Consider the following 27,844-nt stretch of genomic DNA (forward strand, 5'->3'; position numbering starts at 1 on the left):
AAATCCTGCTGTTAGTGTTAGTCAGCTCACCTCTGCTGTTCTACACTGTAGTTTGACTCTGAGTGGTTTTGTTTGTGTAAGTAGGATTTGAAACTGGATTTGTGTGAAACATGATGATAATGCCTGCCCCCAGATCACTGCAAGTTGAAGTCTAGTTCTCTATGCAGACATCTCTTGCCTTATTTGACCATGTCTCCTCACTTCTCTACTCGAAGGCTGCAGCACCTTGGAGCTCATTCAACTGAGTGTAGCAAGAGTGACCTGAGAGTGTTGCTTAACATCCTAGGGTGGCCTTCAGCCAGCAACCAGTAAACACTAGCAAGCTCCTGTGTGTTCCTGGAACATTTTTTGGTCCAACTTATATAACTTCTCAGAAGGCTCCCTGTGAACTCAGACCATTAGATTACAGAGATTAGCTCCCTGGGACCTACAATGGTAGGAGTAATAGAGTTCATGTTAAAGGTTTTGTGCTGTTTATAGCTCTGCGAAACCATGTTGTTCCAGGGTGAAATCCTGGCCTAATATTTATAAGAAATCCCTTTATTAAAGTCTTAACTTTGGGACAGAGGAGAAGGGGTCAGAAAACTCCTTCTTTCTTATACAGCATGGAGACCTAAGTGAGATTCCTAGAACCTTAGTAAAAGAGCCAGGCACAGCAGTACATGCCTGTAATTGGGGACAGGACATGCTGCATAGCCAATCTAGGTTGAGGTATGAGTTCCAGGTTCACTTGATCTTTGGGAAAATTTTGTCTCAAAAATACTGCCATGTACACTTGAAGGAAACACCTAACATCAATTTTTGTCCTTAACATGCATTTGTACATGCCTATACACACACACATACACACACACACACACACACACACACACACACACACACACACACACACACACACCTTAATGTCTGTATTAATAAGGTGAGTTTTGATCTAGTTGGTCTCATATAGGCACAACCCATATTGGCAAGTTGCTGGAGAAACCCAACAGAAGACGTTGAGCAAGCTTTATTCACAGACAGTAACTGATGCAGTCCTTATCAGTCTTCATGACTCAGTGGCCAAGAATTCAGGTTCTGAAATGATTCTGGTTCTACTTCTGACTTTGAGTGAGTGACTGAACTTCTCTTAGCCTCCATGCCCTAATTTAGAAAATGGGGCTAATAATAGTTCCACACACCCAAGGTTTGCTGAGCAGATGAAATGAAACAATTCACAGAAAACAAAGAATGTTTATTGTCTCCTAAGTGCTTGTTGGAATCAGCTCTTACTCTTAGGATATCTGACAGCACTGAGCTTTGGCTAAACTTTTAAAGACCAGTTTCAGAGAAGAAAGTAGACCCTTTATAAAGCGGATTCTGATGTTAGACAATTTCATTCTGTGGAGCAGGCAACGACCACAGACCAAAATATGAGAAAAACAGATAGGTGGAGAGAACAAAAGGAACAGAGCTTTTGTGGAGACATGCTGACATGTATTGTTAGGTTAGATATACAAGGGAACCTTGAAGCAGTAAAATTGATGCTATAAAGGATTTACTAATAAACTTGCTTAGCAAATATTGAGTTGCACAACACAGAATTTAGCGAAAGGAACATTGCTTCCAAAATGATCAGAAGATAAGTAGTACACTTGCCAGGCTTATTAGAAACCATAGGGACCAATGGACGGTTTCCTGTCTGAAGGAAAACACCCCTAACAGAGAGGTCCAAAAGGATGGGACAGGATGACAACCACCATTAAGTCTCTGCCTGCCATTAAGTCCTAATTTTCTTATCAGGAGAGTATAATTCTGCCCCCTGGGTGACCCTCGACAACAACATTGGTATACTTCAAAACATAATTCTGGCAACATTTTTGATGTGTAAATCCCACATTTGCCCAAATGCCAGACTTGCAGTCTCCTATCTGTTTAAAATGTGTGACTTGGAGTCCAGACCTGAAAGAGATTTAAGAATGACAGTTTATATATGTAATGCAAAACCTAAGGTCAAAACTGGCTTACATGAGTTAAATAATTGTTTGGGTTCATTCTCTTTTGTGCGTTAGCCAGAAGCAAGTCAGATATTATTTTGTTGAAGAGTGTCTCCTTTATGTATTTCTAAATGCTTGGAGTGATTTTTGTACTGGGAAGACATAAGTCTTGTAATCATATAGACAGGCAAGAAAATCCAGAGTTGGGAGTCATGACTAGGGAGGGTATTCTAGGTTAGGCATTGTATAAGACCCCTGGATCTTCTCATCTTTGTTCTCATCTTTCCCAGATATTTGTTCCTGAGTGGGCCTTTTCCTCCCCTGAAGCAATGCTCTCAGGAAGCTTGTCTCTACTTTTCCTGTATATACCTTCTAACTTCCCCCATGTCTTTAGCTGTTGTAAGGTCCCTTAGCATTGATTTCCCCTCTTTTGTTCTATGCTGACAGTGTGAAGTCCTTGCTGCCTTGGAGAAATTCACAGTTGTCTAGTGTGATAGTTTATACCCACAAGCAAGTCCCAGGTCAACGGTGCAGGTGGTGGAAAAGGCAGATGCTGCCATAACCAGAACATTGTGAAATAGATGCTATGGTAGGTTTCTGTGCAGGACACTCGATGCAAAGCATAAAGTGTTGCCAGAAGGATGAGAGATTAATCAAAGACTTCCCCATAGTACTTATATCCTATCAAAGTCTTGGGAATGAATCCTTCCTTGGCTATGGGAACTCTTGCTTAGACAAAGCATTTTCAATTAACAGCCTGATATGTCAGGGGAGCTGTCATCTTTCATGAACTAGAAACCATTGAATATGTTTATATAGCTGACGCACTAGTAGGTGGGTTGAAATTTGACAACACACTGGAAAGTAAAGGGGGTGGGGCAGGACTATGAATGATAATTGTATTTAAAAAATAATTTAAGCTATAGGTGGTATAGAAAATTAAAGTAGCAAGTTATAAGGATTTTGTTTCTCAGAAGACAACTGTTATAGGACTTTAAGGGATGGACAGATTAGACTCAGAAAGACTAGGAGAGAGAAGACAAATGGTGTTGGTGGCAAGAGGATCTTGAAGCAACAAGAGAGACACCACAGACTATCCATGGTGACCTAAGAAGTCAAGGTCTACTCTGAGGTATCCAATTGATGGACTATAGGTAGGGAATGGGATTGTATGAGGCTAGAGGTAGAATGTGGAATGGAGTCAGTCAGATGATGGCGTTTGTTATTGAGGAGACTAGAAAGCACTGGTCTTTCTGCAGTGATCAGAACTGAAAACATGGGGCTGGGAGAATCCTGTTGCTTGGTCTTTAGTTAGAAAAGGAGTTTTTTCCTTGAAAAGGAAAATGCTGAAAATGTAGTTTGAGGATGCTGGTAGGGGCAGAGGTCAGAAAGCAGAGTGAGGTTTCAGACCTTGAATATAGGCAGACATTTTCTCAACAGGAGAGTGAAGTTTTCTTCTTGCCTTGCAACATTTTTGACATAAAGCTATTAACTTCCAACACTGTTGATCTGCCTGAAAAGCTTTGTCTTCTTAGCTTCATATCCTCTTTAATGCTGCATTTCAAGCACAATATCTCCTTACACTTGAAATGTCCTCAGTCTTCCCAAAACACCACTGAGTTGCTTACTGTAGGCAGAGGATACCATGAAAAAAGACTTTACATTCAATAGCACTCACCTTGTCTCATGTCTGTCAACTTTTATAACTCTCTTCCCATGTTGCTTTGTTAAAACACATTGGCATATTCCATTGGGGACCCATTTTCTCTAAAGAGAGCTTATATAGTTGTACTATGGGTTAGTATCTTTCTTAGTGTGATCACACACTCTTGACTCTTTCTCCTGTCTGAAAGAAAACACCCCTAGTAGATAGCTCCAAGATGATGGCACAGGATGACAACCACCATTAAGCCTCTGCCATCATTACACATGTCACCAAACTGAAATAATCTTAATGCCAAGGTAGTCTCGGTATTAGGTGTTGAACGTCAAATGCTAGGCATGGTGCAGCACTCCAGTGAATGTCTCTTAAGTAATAAACAAGTATTTTTTGAACAGAACTAAATCTGGACATGACAAAAATACCAAGAATGTTATATAAGCAAGGATCATAAATATCCAAATGTTTAGGAGGCAAAGTTGGAAAGTTGACCTATACCCTTGCATACTCACTAAGATCCCAATTCACAACTGAGAATTAGTATATTCTGACTTGATTATTTTGAAAAGTGCACCATTAATAAGAAGATAACATTTGCCAAATTCTTCAAATGAATTGTGGTCATGTATATATTTGTAACTCTAGTCATTTCTAGGGGAAGGTTTTTTGCTTTAACCCCAGTTCCTCATCCTGACCTCTACTGCAGACTACACATACACCATCCTGTGCAGGCCTGTTAGTACCATATGACAAGGTCTGGCCAATAAAAATGTGACTAGACAGAAAGAGTCACCGAATCCCAGGCAGCTAGAAGGTGGTATGACTTACATTTTCTCAATTCCTGGCTATGCTAAGTAGCTCGATGAAACTGCGTTTTAATATTCCATGCTAAAAGTACTACAAATCTTTGCCTCAGTTTTAAGCATTGAGACCATCTACAATGGATCTCCATCTGGACAAGAAAAAAATCTCTGTTGTATTAGGCCATGAATTTTTTAAGATTTTTCTGTAGTATCAACCAGTGCCTTTGACTCTTTGTTATACAACCCCAAAGAGCTGTTCTGAAGCATTTCAGAGACATTTTTTTCACAGAATCATTGAAACATCCATTTATTAATAAGTGGTGCAATCTTTATTGATTTTGAGATAGAACATAAAAAAATCAGGTAAGAATTGTTTGCATAATATATATGGAAATCAACCTATTAAAGTTGTCAAATATTGGACAGAGCCAGAATATAAATTACACATACAGTTTAAAAATTACAGGAAACCATATTATAAAGAGCACTAAAGGGCACTTGTGGAATAGTTGTGTTCCCGCCAGAATGTGGAGAGCCTACTCATAGCACGGAGACAAATCCAGGGAGCAAGGCACCAGAATTCTATGCCGTAAAAAGGGGTGAAATAAAATCAACCTAAAATGAAATACAGTGATTCATGTCATTGCAAACCTCAATGTGTTCTCCCACAGTAGGTGTTTTCCATCACTGCTACATCAGGAATAGGGGGGCGGGTCAAATAGTCACAGCCCATCTTAGGCAAGAGAGAGATTCTTTTTTCTTTTAAAAACAGAAAGGACTGGAAAACTGATAATGTGCATCCATCCTCAATTAGCTTTTCAGAACCTGGCACAGGTTCTCTCTGTAACAGCTTGGGTCTGTGATTTGACTGAAGGGCTATCCAAATCCTCTATTTAGCCCTCGGGGAGGGCTAGAGGGTGGATCTGATCTCCCATTCCGTGGAAATGGATTCCGAAGGGTAAAGAATGGCCTAGTTAGGAGATCCATTTGGTGTCCATGCAGATTCTTGTTCTCTTAATGTTGAAAGATGGAGTAATAATTGATTTGCACTTTTGGCCTCTCAGAGAACATTTTTTTAAAGGACTGTTTGTGTCTGCAAAATTTCAAAGCCCCGAAATAAAGATACAGTCTAGAGACAGAAGATGAGGGTCAGCTGAGCCCGGGATACTTTTGAACTTGTTCAGGTAAATACAGTGACAGAGGATCTGTGGGGACAGAGAACAAAGGGTGTTTGTGGGAATATCTGTGGCCACCAAACTCTAAGGGCTAATGGACTCCAATGTGATCTGTGTGAATAATTTATGTGGCATCACTTTCTGCCTCCGACAGCTGGATAGTGAAAACATTCAAAGGACTTGCTGAATAGCCAAAGGGAGCCGCTGACAGTCATTCTTCTACTCTTGAGGGCATGGGTGGGTCTGCAATCCTTTCATTAAAAAGCTGACTGTGCAGAGGAAAAGTCTTCTTAGGGACCACAGGGTCTGGCTGGGGAGCATTGCTATTGCCCTGCGAGACTTGGGGTAGGGCCAGGGGGCAGGAAAAGCTTTTGAGATCCATGGTTTTGTGTAAAATCTCAGTTCTTTAACTCTTGCACTATGTGACATCTAGGCAGCTGATTTCTTTCCACTTTGATTTCTGTGCAGCCAATAACAGTCCTTGAGTGGGCTTACACTAAGGATGCAGCATTCAGGCATCTGCATGCAACTCCTAAGGAGAGTTGGGGTGGGGAGCTCTTCTACCCCAGACTTTAGTTTTGTGGGCAGAGTTGGAGAATGGAGCATTGGAATTAAACTTTCTCTCATTTTCATAAATCTTGTTTCCAATTGTAGTTTGGTATAATCCAAAGCACTAGGCTGGGTTTGGCTAATTTTAAGCCACTCTCTGGTTACATAGATCTCTTAATTTTTAATATGTCAAAAGATTACTATTCCTTCCCGGCACTTATTTCAATCTTAAAGGAGTACCATTGGGGGAGGTGGGAGGGGGGAGGCACTCAAGCAGAACGACAATCTTTAAAATAATCCAGTAAACCAAAGCCATACCATAGTGTGTCACTTTTCTCTTTGAATCTTTCAGAAGTTTTTCGATCAGTTTAAACCAGGATCACTAAGAAATCCTATCTTACCAATGGGTTTAATTTTGGGGGAGCACTGTCAAATTCTGGCAAATATAAGCACAGCCCAAGTGGAAACTCTAGAGATCTGCATGTAAGTCAGAAGAGAACAGTTTTTTCCCCCAAAAGTATTACCACATTTACACAGACATGATATGTTTTAAGAAGGACAGATTCAATGTAACTTTTAGTAGAGGACCAGAGAGTATGTGTCTATGAAATGGTAAGCATGAGGATCCCCTAAGGTCAAGTGAGAAGAACCAGGCATGCTCAGATAAAGCCCAGATATTCCAGTACACAAAGTCAACTTTGGTAGAACTGGAAGTTTGTGGCAAGTCAGATTCCCAAAGAAATCATATCCTACTTAAATTAAACCTATGGAGAAGTCTCATTCCGTGGGCCTATATCTGAGGATGCAACTCAAGGTGTGAGTGGAGCTGAATGAGTCCAGGGATGAACCAAACAGGTGAACCTGTCCACTCTTGGCAGCATAAGAAGAGACAAAACAGGAATAGTCAGAAGGGCGGAGACTAATCGTGCTTATGGTTAAAAGGTTATTCTTCGGTCTTTCCCTAGGGTGTGCTCATCAGCAAGAGGTTTCTCTGAGCCCTTTGAAGATAAAACATTCAGAAGGACATCTTTATGACATAGGAGCATCAGTCCTATTCTAGATATACAGTGAAGTCTCAAGAAAACATTTCTGGCCCAGCTGTTTCTCAAGAGAGTCAGAAAATTTACCTTCTATGCTCGCCAGAAATACTCCCCTTTCTCTAAAATCTGGACCATGAGTCAGGGCACCCAAGACTAAGGACCACTCTGCAATTTGATCTTTATTTTAATCACCATGAGACTTGGTTAGAGCCCCTGTTGTTTGAGCATTTATGTCCTGCCCTAAAAAGTATGGGTGATCACTGTCTTCCTCTGAGCATTTTAGAATATGTGAAATTACGTCTCCTCAAATATATTGAACTGTGATTGATTCTAGAGAGATACTGACGTTAAGGCTGCTGAAGGCTAAAACCATATCTACAAGGAAGAATTTGAACAAGTTTTGACCTTCTTCTTGAAGATGTCCCATTCATGGCAAGGGTGCTCCGTGGTAGTCATCATGCCACAGTTGGCTTTCCTTTCATATTTAATTAGTTCTTTTTGTCTACATCCCCTGTATGTCATGTTTTAGAGAACACTGCTACATCTGGCACTCTTTCTCCAATACAACTTTGACCAGCTAGCAACTGGGAACCACATTCTTAATGCTCCTTCCAGTATTCCTTGCACATTTTGATGGAAAAAATAAGCATGTTCAGTTGCAGACAGGTACATGTTTAAAGAACAACTAAAAATATCCTAGCTTTATCATGCAATAATTAGGATTATATCTTCACCAGCTTTTTTTTCCTAAAAAAATATTTTCTGGTGTAAACTTAGAGTCCATAGATAATATCACTAACTGATGTAATGGAGTCTATACATACTATAAAAACAGATACAAATAATTATTAACAGTTTTGGTATAAACCAGTCACTGCACTAAGGACTTTTTACATAGTTGATTGTCTCACTTAAAATTTAAAATAGACTGCAATAGTTAGTTTTGAGTGATTCGAAATGCAATTTTTTTTACAAGTCATCTCTATACCATTTCGTTTTTTCAACACTAGCGTCACACCATGGTTTCCAAACCTATGAAAGCTACATAGGTACTCTGACACATAAGATTTCTATAGCTGGGCACCACTGAGCTGCGACCTGCTGCCCTGTTTAGGGTAAAGATGGGTCAGTTTCGAGCCATGTAAAAGCAGTATGTCATTTTGAATATTTTTGGATACAGAAAGCATGTGTAGGTTAAAGTTCATGGTGGAAATAGCATGCTTTTGAGGACAAGTGAAGACAAATTTGTAAGCCAAAAACACCTCTGTGGTCCTAGATTCCTCGGGGGGGGGGGCTATACTCATGATAACCAAAGAATATCTATTCTATGAGGCATCATCTGGGCTAGCAATGGAGTATGGGAAGCAGGATCTATCTGGCAGTCTTGTCAGAAGTATAGTTGACTTTTGAGAATGTTTCTTCTCTTTTCTCCACACTCTGATCTTCAGGATCCCATGGGCAGAGTGAATTCCTTTTCTTTTCAAATAGATGTTGTACCATGGCCTGTGCTAGGCCCTTTTTGGTCAATATGGGGAAACAGATGCCCAAGCTACTTGTCTTGTCTCCACTGTGGCAGGGCATAGAGAAGAAAGCTGTTTTCTATAGCAACGTGGAGCCCAAGTGCTTGCATTGCTTATTGGATGTTATGAAGTCCAGAGTGACAAACACAAACGCAAAGTCCCCATTCAGTGCTCTGAGTGCAGGAGTATTCATATCGGTATAATACAGTTGTCCGCAGCCACTAAATCAGGTAGGAAGTCTAAAATTACCATCAACAGTTGAGGCCACAAGCTTTCTTACAGCAGAGACTATCTTCCTGGTTTTTGAATGTTTGTTGCATAATTCTTGGTATTCCGTGATATCTAGAAAATCTTGCTAAATGAATATTTCTTTGTTACACTCTCAGAGTAGCATAAAATTATGAGAATAATTTTGGCAAACTGTGAGTAGATTCTGCTATGCATTGTTTTCTAAAGCTGTTTACTCTTGAGATACAATGTCTAGGAATGGCTTTGAACAGAAAAGTATAGGATGCCTAAGTGTTGGTTAATAAATTTGGTTTTACCTATACACTTTGGTGTTTTCTGTTTATTTCTTCATAAAAATAAGATTTTACAACATTAGTATCATATCTAGTAAGGCTGAATTCTAAGTTTTTACAAACAGTTATTTAAAAGGCCTTTCTCAATTCAGTGGGTTTTTCCCCCTCCTTTCTACAATTTTATTTTTCTTAAGTTTTTAGAATCCACTTGTATGGAAATATTTAAACATTAAAAAGTAACAATTTCATTTTTCTTCAGCCTGATAGTTATTTAGCATTTTAAAATTTATTCTTTTCTTTCATTTTTTCTCTAAAATATGTCTGCCATATGTGTGTGTGTGTGTGTGTGTGTGTGTGTGTGTGTGTGTGTGTGTACATGCACACTGTGTTGTGCAATGCTAAGGATCAAAGCCCAAATTTAATGTATGGTAGACAAGCACTCTACCACTGGGTTATACTTTCATCTCCATTTTCTAGAATTTTAAAAGTTTATATATATTTTAAAACATGGCAGCCAAATACATATAATGTGTTCTCAGGTTTACTTGAGAAACCCATTCCTGGGTTTTATGATGGAATTAATTTTTCAGTATTTCTGGGTTTCTGTTAAAACTGTTATGACATCCTAGGCAAGGTGTAGAGTTACCGGTGTGCTTTCTGATATAGATCATCCTGGATTACTCTGCTTGAGATTCTTTCATCTTACAAAGATCTTTATAGAACACAAAATGACATTTCAACAGAGGACCAGTATGCCAGCCATGATGGCCATGAAGTGTACTGACAGGTTCAGATGAGTACTTTTGGTTTGTTGGTCTACACTATTTTTTTAATGATATTGCAAGAGAAGGACTCCAGATTATCTTATTATCTTTCTTCTGTTTGTTTTCTTAGATGGAAACAAGCAGCTCTTAGGACCCTTAGTATTCTTTTTTTTTTTTTGTCAAATATGTATTTGGCTGATACAGACAACTGACTAGACCTATATTAGCTTGGTATCCAATACAAAACTAATTCCTGCCACTCTGATTTTTGAATCACCAGGAAGACTACTCACTTAGAGCTTGCTTGAAAAACAATGCAAGTTCCAGTTCAAAGAATTCTTGGCCAAGATTCCCATTTGAACTCTTGAAGCAATGCATCCAAATGTAACCTACCAACTCTAGGAGGTTGTGAGAGAATGTTATGTTAGGGAAAAACCATGTGGCACAGTTTATTCTTTATCATTTTTGTCTCTGATAACTCATGCATGTAAGAAAAAAGAATACCATATGTTAGATGCTAGGCAGGACAGCTATTTCTGGTGAAAAAAAATTATAGGAAGATCATACTCAAGAGCCAAATCCCTAGGAAGAGGTGTAAGTTTTCTTAGATTATAGCCACAATGGCACCACTGAAGTCATATTGAAAGAACTAAGGGAGGAGGTCCACAGTCTTTGTCTTTCAGATTGCCAGAAAAAAGATCAATTGAAAACTATAAGAAAAGCTTTTCTTCCAATGTGTGTGAGTGTATTAAGATATTGCCTGCCTTGGACTTAAAGGTCACTAACTGCACATACATCCATTGTGATACTGTCCATGAAGGCTATTCCTCTACTAATTCACAGTGCTTGCCATCATTCATGGAGCTGCAGGCTTTGAGTTTAAGTTCCTATCATCAGGGGACAAACTTTCATCACTACTGTATTCTCAGTACTTTATAAAGGACCAATCAGCATGTAGGTTGTAAGAAATCGATCTCTGAGGAGCCTCTCCCCAACACAGCACAGAGTACTAACATTGCAAATTGATGAAAACGTCACCCAGGAGTCTGCTGTGATATTTATGGCTCTTGACAACACAGAAACAGCACTGGTGAGAGTTGTATTCAAACACTTATTTAGGGTATTTCCATCATCATGATGATCACCATGGCAACCATTTAAAACCAGTGTTTAGAGGCATGAAATGACTAAGATACTAATACTCTGGTGTGGCGTTCCACAAAGAGTAGCCAGAGTCTAACCTTTTCCATTGGAGGTTTTCAGCAAGTAGCAATATCTTCCAATAGGCCACGTGGTGGCTTGTGCTTAACATCAATCCTTCTGTAGCAGGGCAGGGATTTCCAGGCTGTAAGTTGTCATCTCAGGAGCTCTTATAGTTTTGTGTGGCTCTAGTATTTTCATTAAGAAAAATCAGGAGGAGTAAAAATGGGTGATTCTGGGAATTCTTCCTATTTGTATATTTATGACTAATTTGCATTCCTCATCCTGGATCCCACTTGTAATGCATCAAATAAGCATGCTTTGCAGTCAAAGCAGACATCTTTCTCCCTTTGAGTAAAGACTGGGGATTGCATCGTATGGATAAAGAGTGCTGGTGTCTTGGCAGAATTCCTGGATCCCAGTATGCAACTAGGATAGTATGAGGGAAGACTGGGGCAAGGAGTGAGTCCTCATGTAGAGGTTTTGAGTCCTTGTTCTCAGCAGGACAGCCAAGTGTCTCAAGGCATGGCATTTGCCTTGTGCCCCAAACTTCTCACTTTGAAATAGAGGACATGGAATGATAATTGCTCTTGGTTCTAATCTCCATTTTGGATTCAAGAACAGGCAAGACAGAAGAATGAGTTGGAATTTCATTTTAAGATACCAAATTTAGCTCCTGCTTAGAAGGTCATCCCACTTCTGGTAAATTTTATTATCTTTGGCTACATAAATTGGGAACTTTTTTTATGTTTGTGGTATGTGTGTAAGATTTCTCTTCACCAGTCCATAACACGTGTGACGTTATATTTTGGATCACCAACATCTTATAGATAAGGAAACTGAGGCACAGTTCTGAACAATGGGGTAGGCCAAATCCCCTGGGGAGCTTTTGAATAATTTTGTCAGCCTTCCTTTAGTGAGATAATTGTTTGAAATCTTGGCTTTGGGGTTTGAATGACTATCTTGTTCCTGCTCTTCTGTTTGCTCAGAGGCTTCCCTCATTGTAATGCAGTATGTTTTGATTGAGAAAATTATTTCCTTGTTTTAAAAAACAATAAATTAACTGGAGCATTTTACATAAAGGGGAAGTGAGCCTAGAAATAACTGAAACTATGCTCTCAGTTTATCCGAATCAAAACCCAAACCAGCCAACCAAACAAAATAGCACAGCTCATCAGTAAGTCTCCCTGTACTTGTTCAATCGTGATTAAAAGGAAGAGCAGATAAATGTGTATCTAGAAGAGACTAACAGTGCATTTTATATAGTGTCAAGTCATGCAAACCATGCTGAAAAGGAAGCGACTTTGTTGCAGTGACATGGGGAGGAAGAAGGCTGTGAGAAGCCCCTGCTTGCAGGGGGGCCACCGCGCACATGCATGCGCTTGACACAGCCACTGGAGTCCTCATTGTTAAGCACTAGATGTGAGAGTAAGTGAGCTGTACAAAGTCTGACTACAGTACCAGGAGTCAGCCAGTGACCCCTTCTAAGTGGGCTTGTTGGAAGGGGTCCATATGGAATCTGAAATACCATCTCCAGTAGATGACATAGGCATGGATCCACTGGGCGTGAAGGGGTCTGTATCTGTGTCTGTTTCTCCTTCTGCCAGGTACCGCTTTTCCCTCATCCAGCTCGAACCCCCACTGGGGCCAAATACATAATCATCTCTGTCTTGGGAGATGCTGAAGCCACTTGGAGACCGTTCCAGTTCCTCGTGGTTGACGGACATGAGGGACAGTGGTGTGTCACTGTCCCTAGTGATGCTGCGTCTCTGGCGGGGTGAGATGTGGTCCGAATAGGGGCCTTGCAGTTCTGTCTGGGAGTGGTAGCTCACACATGAGTCCAGAAGAGTCAAGATGGGCAGGACTGTGGGCCTCTCTGCATATGTACTTCCCGAGGAGGGAAGGTTGGCCTGAGCCTTTGTAGAACTGGGTCCCCCTCTGGTCAGTTTCACGGGGTCATGTGCAAAAAACCCATAGGGACCAACTCTGTCGATGGGCACCTGGTGGAAGCTGTAGGGTGGGTCGGGGGGGCCTGATTCTGAGTAGTTACAGATGATGGTTTTCAAGTCAGAATACCTGTTGTCCTCTTTCTTCTCCCCTTCTGCTGGGGAGGAGGCCCCCTTTGTTGGGTAGTACTCGGTGACGTGCACCTGCAGACGCTCCATATGCTGCATGTGCATGTCCACGAGGAAGTCCAGTTTCTTCCCCATGTCGTGAACCTGAAAAATACAAGCACCTGGAATCACTCTTCTCTGGGCATGAGGGTCACAGTCACTGTGCTGATGCTTCTCCGAAGGGTTGTTTCACAAGATTTAGTAATAACAACAACTACAACTGACCCCATGTCTCCTGCTAGAAGGCCCTATATACATATTAACATTCATTTAGAAACACACAGGCAAGGATGTTCCTATAGCCAAAGACTATAAGTCCACAGGAGCTTGTGAATAAGGGTTACAGGCTTTTAATTTCCTCCTTTGGAAGAGATGGTACTATTTCAGTCATTTAAGTACATTTCCTTCTAAGTAAGCATATAGGTTGTTAGTGTCTGTTATTAATGCTTGGTAACATAAGCACTGAAGGGTAGTGTCAGCATTAATAGAATTTTACAAACCTAGAGACCCAATAGGGACCCTCGGGCAATTAAGGAATCTGTTTCTGCTTTGGGTATGCCATTCATAAATGGGAGTACTTGGAGCACAAATGTACAAGTGTGTGTACATCTCTGTGTGACAGAGATGTTCCTTCCCTGAAAAATCACATCTGGGCACCTTTGTGTGTGTTATTCCTTTTCTCTTTTCTGACAGTTGACAGTTCACAAAATCAGGTAAATGAAGAACCTCATTGGATTGATGATGTTGTGAGTCTCATGACATGTCATGGCTAAAGGACATCTGAGGTGTAGTTGTAAGGATTATTTAGGCAGCAACTATGTGACTTTATTTCATGTACTCTATTGACTTAATTTTTACAACCTTACAAGGTAAGCACTATTGTGATTTCTGTTTCATGTGTGACAAAGCAGTGACCAGAGAGATAACATAACCTGTGAAAGGTCACAGGACTAGTGAACACAAGAATTAGGATTATAAATTAAAATTTAAAAATAAGAACACACACGGCATGCACTTGCTGATAAGTGTATATTAGCCCAAAAGCTTGGAATACCCAAGATACAATTTACAGACTATATTATACATATTAGAAGGAAAACAAGAGTGTATATGCTTCAGTCATTTTTAGAAGAGGGAACAAAGTAGTCACAGGAGGAAATACAGGGAAAAAGAGTAAAGCAGGGACTGAAGAAAAGGCCACCTAGAGACTTCCCCTGCCCCCGGGGATGCATCCCGTATACAATAACCAAACTCAGACACTATTGCTGATGCCAAGAAGTGCTTGCTGACAGGAGCCTGATTTGCATGTCTCTTGAGAGGTTCTGCTAGAGCCTTACTGGTGCAGATGAGGATGCTTTCAGCTAACCATTGGACTGAGCATGGGGACCCCAGTGGAGGAGTTAGGGAAAGGACTGAATGAGCTGAAGGGATTTGCAAACCCATAGGAAGAACAACATCAACCAACCTCCCAGAGTCCCAGAGACTAAACCATCAGTCCAAACCAAAGAGTACACATGGGGGGACACATGGCTCCAGCCGCATATGTAGCAGAGGAAGGCATTGTCTGGCATCAGTAGGAGGAGAAGCCCTTAGTCCTGTGAAGGCTCATTTACCCAGTGTAGGGGAATGCCAGGGTGTTGAGTTGGGAGTAGGTGGGCAGGAGTGGGAGCATCTTCATAGAAGAAGGGAAAGGTAGAGGGAGGTAAAGGAGATAATATTTGAAATGTAAATACATAAAGTATTCAATAAAAAAGAAAGGAAAAAATAAGAAGCAAGAGACCAGCCACTGACATTTTCTTTCAGTTCCCCTACATGAGTTTCGTTTGGGGTGATGGATAAAAATATCTATCGTGGAGGAATGTCATGGAGAGTCATTTATCTGGTGTACTGCAGAGATGAGCTACATGGGGTGTACTATGTGAACCTCTCTTCGCACCCTGAATGACCCTTACCCATAACTTGGCCTCCTTATGAAGGTTACCCAAAGATTGGGACTAGAGTAGAAGAGAAAGAAACATGAGATGGTGGACAGAGAACTAACATCTATTAAGCACCATGTGTGGACAGCAGTGACCACCTGTTGACAATTGACTGTGCACTAGCTAACATTCTACATAATTCACATGCGTCAGCTCATGTAATCCTTATGGCAATTTTATGATGTATTGAATTCCCTGTATGACAGACAAGCAATTCTGAGGTTCAGAACAGTAAGTAACTTGTGGATGATCATCACTCATCCAGGAAAGCAAAGCTGGAGAATTAAAATTAATTCCCATATCTTATCTTTTTTTCCCATTTTCTAAGTGGTAGGTGATATTTATTATTCTTTATCTCCATATGAAAAAATGGCACCTGGAAGACAGTTCTATGGAGCTTGAAGAGTGGCTTGGCAGTGAAAACTAGGTGCTGCTCTTGGGGATCACCTGGGTTTGGTTCCCAGCATCCACATGGTAGTTAAAAACTAGATAAGATGGATGAAGCAAAGAAGTGCAGGCCAACAGGAACCGGATGTAGATCGCTCCTGAGAGACACAGCCAGAATACAGCAAATACAGAGGCAAATGCCAGCAGCAAATCACTGAACTGAGAACGGGACCTCCGTTGAAGGAATCAGAGAAAGGACTGAAAGAGCTTGAAGGGGCTTGAGACCCCATATGTACAACAATGCCAAGCAACCAGAGCTTCCAGGGACTAAGCCACTACCTAAAGACTATACATGAACTGACCCTGGACTCTGACCTCATAGGTAGCAATATATAGCTTAGTAAGAGCACCAGTGGAAGGGGAAACCCTTAGTCCTGCTAAGACTGAATCCCCAGTGAATGTGATTGTTGGGGGGAGGGTGGTAATGGGGGGAGGGAAACACCCATATAGAAGGGGAGGGGGAGGGTTAGGGGGATGTTGGCCCAGAAACCGGGAAGGGAATAACAATCAAAATGTAAATAAGAAATACCCAAGTTAATAAAGATGAATAAAAAAATAAATTAATTAAAAAACCCATCTATATCTCCAGTACTAGGGATCTCAGCAGGAAATCAGTCATGCATGTGCTGCACAAACATATATGCTGGGAAGACACTCATACATATAAAATAAGAACAAATAAATCTAAAATGAAAAGGAGAAAGGCACGCACACACACACACACACACACACACACACACACACACACACACACACACACATTGGTGAGGGAAAGAAGGGCTTACCTGTCTTTCAACTTTTACAAACTTCCCCATCATGCTTTGGTCTTCAGTTTCTGATGTGGCTGCCCTGGCTACATATGGTTCATTCCTAAAGAAAAGTCAAAAGTTCCTAAGATCATTACCTTTGTTTTGACTCTGCAAGGCCATCCCAACTTGGAAGACCATGCACATGGGACCATGTTTTTTCACACACACTGACAAAACCTTAAGAAGGTTCCTTTGGCATGATTAGTCAGGACTACTGATTGCATACTTATCTTCCTACAGGAAGATGAGGAGACACACCGGAAGTTATGGCAAAAGAGGCTTTGCTTTGTGTTTGTGATGTGTACCAAACAGCTAACAATGACTAGAATGTTTATTCATTTAAATTAAATTCCTTTGCCTTTCAGTCTTAGGGCTTTCCTACTGTAGTGTTTGAGCTCCGAATTTCTATGGAGTAGGCATACACATTTCACATGGTTCATTTTGTTAAGAATGGCAAACACCTGCAGCATCCACAAAACAATGCTAGCATGGTGCTCTAAGAATCAGGGAAGGGCTGCACTTTCTCCATGTGCAATTATTAACTGCCTAAATTCTAGTTCATTCCAATATTCTTATATTATGTGAAGATGAGATATTTCAGGGAAACTTGATGTTGCTAAAACCCATTCGTGTTTTTTTTTTTTCTTGATAGCTGGTTTCTCCCTCTCATAAGTCATTGCCTCTGCTAAATTACTTCTTTGTGTGAACCATTTTCAACTAAAATTTCAAAAATTAGTGGCCTCATGCTACATTGAGCCCACCAGTGCTTTATTTGTCCTGCATAGGTAAATTCAGTTTGATATTTAATTAAAATTTTAATTAACATGGGAAAATTAGAGTTTTGAGTGCCCCTTTACCTTTTTCCTGGGTGAAGTTTTGCTTGTGTTACAAATCTACAAAAGACAGCTCTGCAATTTCTTATGCTTACAGACCTCTGTCAAACTCCCGGACTCTCTTATGAGTTTTGTGACTTCGGGAGTTAATATCTCTTAGTGTCACTTATCTTATTCAGGTGTGGTAAAATACCTACCATGGAGGTAGAGGATTGCATGTGAGAGTTCACAGGAAATGGTCTATATAACGCTATTTTATATTATTTATTAATTTGCATCTGGGGTTGGTCTCAAACTCAAGATCTTTCCTGTTCCATTTCTCAAATGCTGGAATTATAAGAATATACTACCACACTGTACTCTTAAAAAGTTTAAAGCAGCTCCCATACCATCTCATAAATGAGGAAGTTGTTAGTTGAATGTAGTTTTGCATTCCTGCAGTCCCATTAGTCTGGAGGTTGAAGAAGAAGGAGTGCCATGGGTTTAAGACCAGCCTGTGCTACATAGTTTAAGGCTAGACTAGACTAGGTAGTGAGACATTGTCTCAAAAACAAATATCAAACCAACACAAAACCACCAAAGTAATTAACCAATTAATTAAAATAAAATAAATAAAAAATGTATCAGAATGGAATTCTCTAAAATATATTTACTTTCTATAGAAATTACATTATATGAAAACAGGTTGTTAATATTAGCTATAGCAGAACATAGTAACAGTCATTCCCACTAGAAGGGTCCCATTATTCTTCACTGCATTCCAAGCCTAGGGCTGAAGAGTAGACGGCCTCTTTTACCACCCCTATGCTCTTGTTTCTAAGATGAACAGTTCCTTGCTTACTTCTCTTGCCTTAAAGATGATTTGGAACAAAGAGGCACAGATGCAAACAGTGGACCTTAAAAAGGACAATATTTGTTCAAAAATTTAAAATATTTTTTGGGCTAAGGAGAATTGTCTGAGTTCCAGTGCTGTTAGAGTTGCTGGCATCTGAATGCCTTCTCTCACTTTTTCTTGGAAGGGGTGTCAGTCAAGCCCCAGGCTACGGTGCAGGAGGAAGCAAATGAGCTGACCAAGAACACATTAGGTCTACTAACATTAAATATGTTCTCTGTTTCAATAAGAACTCATGAGTCTCCTCTTGCTTTATAGCCAGGAAACTGATTATTTTCTACTTGAAAAACCACAGAAATAAGTATCATTTACACATCCTTGAAATAGAAACATGAGGTCACTTGCACAAAATGTTTTCAAATGGCCACAGCCTCAACCTGCCTTCCAAGTCTCCATTCATTTTCTTTGGAAGAGGGTTAATTTCACCTACATAAAGTACCAAAGCTGAGATCTGGGTGTGGATATACTGCATAGGCCTTGTCCTAACAGTGCATTATTCCACAAACACAAGCCCCACCTTGGAGACTGCTGGGATGGGTAGGTAAATGCTGACCCTTTCTGAGACTTCTTATGTTTTGGAGTGGATGGAGGTCCAGGGGTGAAAATCATATCTATTCTGAAAGAAGAAGAAGGAAATAAAAGGCAAGGGAGAGATTAGATTAAACAAAGCTTTCTCGTTGTGAGGAAAAAATCCTTACATTTCTTAATTCAAATGTGGCTCTGGACTATGTAAGTACATCGGTGGGGGAGGGATTCAGAGGATGAGCAAAAGAGAATATGGAGAGAAACTGCCGTGCCAAGATATTGCTATCTTCTTCAGTCTGAGGGAGTGAGAACATTTTCTCATCTCTAGGGTAACAGAGGGAGACAATCTACAGAGCTGGGGTAAGGGTTATGCCTTAGTTCTTCCATCAAATGTCACATGCATATTACAAGTCTCTCTCATCTTCGACCTTTTTTGTCCATCTCCAAACTACCTGATTAAAGAAGATCTATCCAAGTTCTATTTTTAGTTTTATAGAACCCTGATATTCTGCACAGAAAGATGGTTCAACTCTAGCTCCAGCACCTGCTTCCATTGCTGTACAAAACCCCAGCTCAGTAGACGGATGCTGTGGGACAGGGGATGAGGTAATGGGGTGTGACTCAGGATGACCACTAAGATGTATCCAGGGAATAATCTTAGGTCATGTTTTTCTCTGGGAACCTAGCTTCATTTCCAACAGACACTCACAGCATCTTTCAAAGTTAGGCCTCTTTTCTGCCTGGCCCACTGAAGTATGCAATTTATCATCTTGGCAGGCAACCTCCAAGTACAATCCCCAGAAACACTTTTTCTTGATAACTATCAAAAATCATGACAGTGTAACGGTCTATCCTGTAAACATTAAAACTGCCTGATAGTTTTGGAGTCTGGCCTATTGTTGGGAGCATGCTATCTTCCTCTATTTCTCAGACAGCCATACTTGCATAGATGAGAGCATGGAAGGATTAAAAAATTGTTTGTACATAATACATTTGTTCGGCAGCCATTGAACCCTGACTTGCTATTTACCACTATGTGTGGGACAACTAGAAGTCATGAATAAATATACTTGCAAGATAATACTGTCACCAAAGGCTTCATTGGTGCAGTGCTCCTACTAAGTCAGGAAGATACTCCATTGGATAAGGAGGCAGATGGCCATATGAATTTTGAATTGTGTCAGTTTCTCTTCAGGTCCCTCAAACGAGGGAATTACATCAATCATGCCACGTGTATTTCGGAGCAAATGCCTGTCCATTTTTGTGCTAATACCATATACATATAGCACATTGCTTCATGTGATTGCCAGATCCAAGCAGAGTTCTTGAGATCATACATGACATATTTATTATGTTTTCAATTTCTTGATTGAGCAATTTGGAGTTAGTCATCTGGCCTCAAAACTTTCGTTTCTCCATCAGAATTAGAGTACTTGTGATAAATACCTTACAGGATCCTCATGGACAAGATGCATATATATAAAGTACAGGAGATCAATAAAAGTGGTGGTATCTAAAAATAATCTCGTTACATGGTGTCAATTTACCTTGTTATTTCCACTGCTACAAATAACACTTAAATAATTCTTAAATTTTTAAGAAAATAAATTCTTAATGTATGGTTGAAATTTTACACTTAGAAAAATATCAGCTGAGCTGTTAAATGATCAGTTTTATAGTTATCCAAAGCACCATAGGTAGGAACCTGTTGAATATATCCGTGTCTTCTTTTCTTTATCAGGCCAATCAGCAAGCTGATGTTGGCCATGGAAATATACCAGAACTTCTCTGGAGCTTTGAAAAATTGTACTAAATAGTAACAGTTGTCTTCTTTGGAATGAACAGAAGCCTTGTCACTATGGTCCCATTACTCTCTACTCCATGCCAAGGCCGAGTCTGAAGAGTAAAGCTTGCTGGCCATATATTCACAGTGCTAGATGGGCCCTCCTGTTTGTGAAATTTCTCTGCTGCATTTTGGATCACTTCTGAATGCCTGTTTCTTGAAATACTACAGCCATATGACTTGGATTCCAGAGGAGTTGAGAGAATACAGTCTTTTCCCACTTGAATGTATTACCTTGTCTGAAGGTACTTTATCCTGGAAAGCATGTCAAGATGTCCAGCGGAATACTGCTCAATTACATCTTTTACATCATAAGGCCTCAATGTCTCCTTGAATTTTTTTTTATACAGACGGAATTGTAGAATTCTATAAGGCAAAGGAGAGGCATTTGTTCACCATGGGCAGACACTAAAAGAAACAACAATGCCTACCCAGAAAAGTCCAGACACAGAGAAAGAAACATAAAGGGAAGGTCCCTAGATGGCAGAATGCTGGTCTTGGGTTCTGGTCTTGTACCTCTATATCTGCTGGGCTGGATAATGCCGCTCATTCAATCATTTGAATAATTATAAAATTGTATCAACAACAACTCTGAAAAACTGTTGAACATTTATCACATAGAAGACACTAAATTTCACACTTTATGAACAAGTCTCCCAATATATCTCCAGAACATACAGGTAGAGAGGGAAGGATCAGGAGTTCATGGTCACCTGTGACTATATAATAAGTCTTAGGTAGATCAGTCTTAAGATCCCCAAACAAATGAATGAGAAAACCAAACTAGAGCAGTAGTTTCTAATTCTTTTGCTCTGAGTTCCTGAGGGTTCTGTTCTGTGAGTTTATACAGGTTCTGTATAGTATGGGAACACCTTCACTTTCTCCTTCCTGAAAAATCAATAATGCTCCCCCTAAAGGCTGATGCCCTCTTTTGGCTCCATCTTTCTATGCGTAGTGCCAACCCAAGCTTACAGACAATCACTCAGAGTGTCAGGAGACTCTACCCACCCAGACCCCACCAATAACCTTTGGCAGGTGTCTTCTTGAATGACACAATTCAAGTTCATTTTGTCTTAAATTTCATGATACAGAATTTCTTGCCAGTTTATACCTGCCTTTTACCTCGATTCACTGAAGGGGAACAACTTCTGTGCTTCAGAATGGTGGCTCAGAGGTTTCAAAGGAACACAGTCCATACTCCCTCACTTATGCTGTGTGTGGCTATATGTGCTAGGATGGCAATACTGATTTCTTGAGATGGAGACATAGGGACCACAAAACCTAAGACATTGGCCATTCATAGATAAGGCTTGCTATTCCTTGAATTAAAGCATCTAAAAAATTATACAAATTGGAGTGCAAAGACAGAGGCCTGGAATAGCTCTGCGGAGTCCCCCTCTTGGTCAGTATGACCAAATGGTTTTCCTTGAATGAGACTGATCAGTCAACAGGTGTAACAGATGCATTTTTACCTAACACCCTTCCTGTCATATCATATATCACAGTGAGGAACCACACTCAGTCTTTGCTGGAGTCCACATCTTATAAGACTATTTTTCTCACTTGTCTACTAGACTGGACATCTTGCTGGAGATAGTGTAACTAATTTCTGCCACCCATTAAAGTGAGAATATACTCATAGCCTGGTGTATTTTCTTTAAGAGTTAGCACACTCCCTTGACTTTCCTGAAGAATTCTCAAGCAAACTAGAAATGAGCATATTATATTCTCTTGATCAGACAAAAGCATCTATAATTTATTACCCTGATAAAATGCTGATTCTAAAGAATAGAAGAAGAAAGGCAGAAAAAAGTTATCCTTAAAAATTGAGGTGAATGTTGAGGAAAAGTTCCATGTGATCATATCATACACCCTGACGCCCCTCATATCATATGCTGGGTAAAGTCAGAGAGAGATGACCCGGATGATATATGCTGACTAAAGCCAGATAGAGATGGCCCAGATGGATGTGCTATCAGGAAGGTTAAAGCAACACTGTTTCCAAACAGGTGTCTCTCTGACTGTTGTCTAAGAAAGAATCATTGTGCTGAGGGTAGCTTTCTCCTAGAGTATAAAGCATTCATAGAACCTGGCTCAAGGTGACCAGGAAGAGGCTCCTTTCCTCTTCCCAGGTTCCAAAGGTACTTTACCAGCTGTGTCCAATGGGCATGAAGTTGGAGCCTAGGAATGGCATTCAGGTGGGAAGAAAGATCATCACCTGACAGCTCGGATGGCAGCCTTTAGGGTGGGGATCATGTCTTCAATGAGGAAGTCATTTCCATAGCCCCTGTCTTCTGTCATGGGGTCTCCTGTCCCGGCATCTGTGAGGGAGAAGTGTATGTCAATGGAATCCATCATAAATGGAAAATCTCAGAGACTGTTATGGAACCAGAATCTCCTGTGTATATATTATTCACATCTCATCTTTAGTCCCATATTGTGGACCCCAGTTGTGATATCATTTACCCATCTTTAGAATCCCCACTCTGTGGTCCAGAAGCTTGAATCAGGAATGGAGAAGGTCATAACTGCAATGGAGGAGGATGCTAGGAGGTAATTCTGGAGAGCTCTGCAGGTGGGGATGATCACATGAGCCATAGGTGTGGGTCTCACACTGAGACAGACGTGAGTTGGGTTCTTGTTCTGTCAGGATTTCTGCTTATGACTTTGGGAGGCTACTGTCTGAGCCTTTTACACCTTGGAGGTTTTAGGGAGAAGGAAACAATGAATGTGAACCACTTGGTGGCTTTAGACATCTAGGACAACCTCCTTGTCTTGCCTACCACTAAGTGACATAGGTGCATGGGGCCATTGTTTCTGTAGTATTTAACCCACAGGGTATTTTCCTGATGCCTCTTCTCAATTTCTGGGAGTGCTAGTGTGTATATCTCCAGATAACTGTGTGTCTGACTCTTTATACAGCCGCTCTCCATGACAATTGACTCATCATGGCTGCCCTTATCAGTCACAGTGGAGGTCCCAAGGCTCCTTGGAAAGGCTTGATTTGAAGCATAGATGTGATATTAGCCTTCCCCACTGGGAAGTTTTCTCATTTTTGAGTCATGGACTATGTTACTGGTGCATCCAGCCCAAGACTCTAGTAAAATGAGGCATGAAGTTGGTTGAAGGAGAGATGGGAAAGACTTGCTTTGTGGATCCAAGAGGTCTTTAGTGGAGAGGGGGAAAGGTGTGAAGGAGAAGGGAGGGTTAGGAGAGGAAGTGGAGAAGCTGAAAGAGGAGAAGAGTGTTACCTTCAGAACTCTGCCAGAAAGCGTAGGCTTTCATGCGGAAGGCGGTGCGGAAACGCTCTTTATTGTTTAAGCCAACGGGCTTTGGCTCTTTGGAAGGGCTTTCTTCTATGGCATCTACATTCAGAGGGGTAAATAGCTTTCCTTTAGTATTGCTACCACGAGGATTAGAAAGGCGAACCCGATCCAAGAGACCCAGCTTTTGGCTACAAAATAAGCAAAAGTGAACAATTTTCCTCCTTCAGTGCAGGTTCTTGTAACTTCCCATCCCTCCACAAAGAATCACATTCTCTTCTGAGGATGTGTGGACACTGTGCACCCAAAGGACTAACTTGACACATCAGATAGGAATTGGATGGAGTTGGGGAGTGGCTCAAATTCTAATTCTAGCTCAGAATATTTACTACTGGTTATATCTTGAGCAAATTTCCAACATCCCTGGATTTCCTCCTGTGTTTATGTGGAACCTAAAACAGAGGCAGGGTATGCAGTGGTAACTTTTACCAAAGCAGTTTCAAGTGCCTGCACTCAAGTTCTCTAAAAATTACACTATAGTTCAGGGGAAGTTAAAGAAGGAGAGAAGGTACATTTACTTTACTTTTCTGAGAATATCTTTATAGTTGTTTTAATTCTCTTTATTAGTCTTTTACAATAATTAATTAAGATTTATCATAATGTGCATGTATTGGAAAAGATACAGCATCTATAGGGTTTGATACTATCTATAGCTTCTATGGGGGATGCTTGTGATGAACCCTCCATGGACAAGTTGGAGTTCCTAATATATAATCATATACAACAGAAATCCTTTGACTTTCATGTTCTTCTCTCAATCAATAACTTCATTTGTCTCCTTATCATTTCCTGGTGTCCAAATAGTGATGAGCACAGAGAAATTTCATCACACACAAATCAAACACAGAAGAATGTCCTAAATTACACAGAGCAGGCACATTTTAACCTGCTATCCACAAACAGATTCCTCTGATAGAACATAGTTGGTTCATAAGCTTTGGTGGGAAAAGTATAGATTCAAATGACTAACTTTCAATCAAAATTTAGCATCCCTTTCCATTATTAGTGGAGATGACAAACTCCTTCCTGATCCAATATTGTGAGGGTGTTGAACCCAGCAAAAGGTATGTGTGGCACAAGGTACACTACAGAGAAGCTCTTGTTAGATTCTATCAAAAACATATTTCATAAGTCTGTTTCAATACAGTGTTTCTTTTATAGTTATGTATTACATTAGGTATTTCGTTTATGTTGTGTGTGGTTGTGCAAGCATGTGTGTGTGCTGCTGTGTACATGAGGAGGTCAGAGGAAAACATGCTGGAATCGGCGCTCTCCTTCTACCATGTGGTTTCTGGAGACCAAACTAAAGTCATCAGGCTTGATGGCAAAGACCTTTACCTGCTGAGCCATCTTACCATATGCAGCATAAGTATTCTGCCATATACACCACTCCCCAAGACACACAACCAGGTCCTATTGCTTTCCAATGCCCTTTCTTGCCATCTCAGCCAGCCTCATTATTAAGTGCCATTTGAAACTCTGTCTGAATGTGCACTCTTGGAAATTCAGTACTCTAGTGCTTCGAAGGCAGGTGTGTTTTCCTTCATCACAGAGTAGGGAGAGCCCCTACTTCTCCTTGGCACTTCTAAATAGCTAGCATACCTTGCATATAAACTTCAAGGACAAAACTCAGGCTGGGTGGAGCCATCTTGATAAGCCATGTAACCTAGGACATGTAACTTTATCATTGCAAGATTCCTTATGTGCAAGATGGTGACCTCATGCTTGCATTCACAGGGTTATTATATGTCAAATGTGCTAATGCATGGGAAATGCTTATCCCTATCTATGATGCAGGAAGCGTTCAGTAAGCACTGGCTGTCACCACTATCTTAGAAAATAATCCTCTTCTTGCAGAAGCAGTAGAAAGCTGATGACATGTGTGGAAAGGATCACCATAATTCCCTGGGGCATAAAGGCAGGCTTTTGTATTTTGTTTTTTAAAAAAATGTGAAGTGAGACAAGTTTGGGGATTTATATAGCATTTTATATCTACTTAACACTTGCCTTAAAACTCAACATTCTGCCTTGGTAAAAGATAAAATGTAAAGATATTAATTACAGATAAACTAAATAAAGACAAGATGAACGACAGCCACTTTGTCCTGACCTGAAATTTCAGCATGACCTCTGAATACCGGAAGGATAATGAGAAGACCCTCTTACGCTATCAGTTCTGAAATTCAAGATTCATTTTCTTGGAATCCAGATGCCTCACTGCATCTCTTAAAAGTCTGAATTGCTCTGGCCATGCTCATTTAATAGCCCAGTGGTCTCAGATGGCACTTTAGACTGTCTTAGGAATACAGATACATCGGCATAGCAGCCTCAGCTCGGAATTACTCACAGCCCCCACACCTAAGAGGCTTACAGAATTCTCCCTCCAGGAAAGTGGATACTCAGCTTACTTATTAATTGGGCTGCATGAAATCCAAGACCCCAGTGGATAATGAAATGCAAGGCAACATTGGTGAGTGAACTTCAAAACCCATTTCTGTCCCTCTCCATATGAACTCCCAGGGAATAATGCAGGCACTATTCCTGGAGTATAGTGGAGAAGGTGCTGACAACAGTCTTCCTTCAAGAGTAAGAGTCCCTGGTTTGTTAAGGGCAGACAAACAATATCCACATTTGAATTTGAAAACTGAAAACAGATGAAGTGGGGATGTAAAAGTAAAATCAAACTGGTCCTGGGTTTCTATTTCTGCTCATAGCACCCATCTTCCATGGGAACGCTAGCCATGTTCAATGGTGCAAAATGATCTGACATCCAGAACTTTGATGTGTTCTGATATCTGCATGGTGAATGTATATCTATTCTTAATTCTGAATTACAATTACGCTCATCTGAAACTTTAGCTGGTGCCTCAGCATTAGCCTCCAGGATAACACTTTAACCCATCCAGATGTTCAATGTAATATCCAACATGCAATATTCCCATAGATGTCCTCATCCATGGTGCTTGGCCACCAGCATTCAAAATTTAAGTCACTGATGATTTTTCTGTTAAATAATATGTGCTTAGAGGGCATTGGCAGCATCTAAAGATAGTTTAGTTAAACAACAATTTGGGAAACTCTACCAGTTTCTTATGGATAAAGGCAAAGGACAGAGACCAAAAGGAGCAAATGCTTGTCTATGTTGCTCTCCTAACAATGTTTTCCCCACTGCACATAAATAGTACACAATTGTTTGACACTGATCCCTAGTAAGCATTTGCTCTTCAGGTGGAACAGATGCATCCCAACCAGCACATGAGGTCAGTACTAGCACCGTTCTCATTTCAGTGGCAAAGACATTGAGCCACAGGGAAGTTTTGTGGGGTGTTCCAAGTCACACAGAACACAGGAAGATGAGTCAGTTCTAATTCCTGTGACCACTGTTTAATTGTACTACCTGGTTATTTGAATCCCTGGCTAGAAAACATACAGGACTATAAATCTGAAGGGATCCAGGTAGCTGGGTTCAAAATCCAGCCATGGTGTGATTCTCTGTTGTTGTTTGTAATCTCATGAAGCTCCAGGAACTTCATCAGTATGCTATTAACATGAATACTACCATTGCAAAAATGTCCAACCCGATCTCATGTCGTTATTCTGATGGATTTCTACCATGTACAATCTCATCACATTTGCTTTTGCAGAAGGTAGTGAGATGGAACAGGTGGCAAATAGCTCCCTAGGCTATGGAGCCAGTGCGGGATACTATTAAAGCACATTAAAATCTGCTAAAATTACTCTTAGTATTAATGATAAATTATTTACGTTCTGATTGTCAGCACTCCCAATATTTCCTTTTCCTGCAAAAAAAAACCAGTATTTGGAAGATGGAGCAATGTAATTCTCCAATTAGTAGCTATTGTATCCTCTTTAG

At 40.5% G+C, this 27,844-nt stretch overlaps 1 protein-coding gene across 2 annotated transcripts in view; it reads right to left on the reverse strand.

Annotated features, from left to right (window-relative positions):
• Positions 1 to 5,640: 5,640 nt before the first annotated feature.
• Positions 5,641 to 27,844, reverse strand: part of Kcnq3 (potassium voltage-gated channel subfamily Q member 3) — a 298,118-nt gene continuing 275,914 nt past the window's right edge. Inside the window, exons 11-16 of one of the 2 annotated variants that reach the window (XM_087556053.1) lie at positions 23,899 to 24,101; positions 22,866 to 22,968; positions 20,882 to 21,013; positions 18,797 to 18,895; positions 16,531 to 16,615; positions 5,641 to 13,424 (exon numbers count right to left, since the gene is read on the reverse strand). In XM_087556053.1, the coding sequence (XP_087412179.1) occupies positions 12,690 to 13,424; positions 16,531 to 16,615; positions 18,797 to 18,895; positions 20,882 to 21,013; positions 22,866 to 22,968; positions 23,899 to 24,101 (1,357 nt within the window). In that variant the 3' untranslated portion in view covers positions 5,641 to 12,689. 2 annotated transcript variants of the gene reach the window in all.

This window comes from Rattus norvegicus, chromosome 7 (assembly GCF_021556685.1).
Source record: "Rattus norvegicus strain SHRSP/BbbUtx chromosome 7, alternate assembly SHRSP_T2T, whole genome shotgun sequence".
Classification (NCBI taxonomy): Eukaryota; Metazoa; Chordata; class Mammalia; order Rodentia; family Muridae; genus Rattus; species Rattus norvegicus.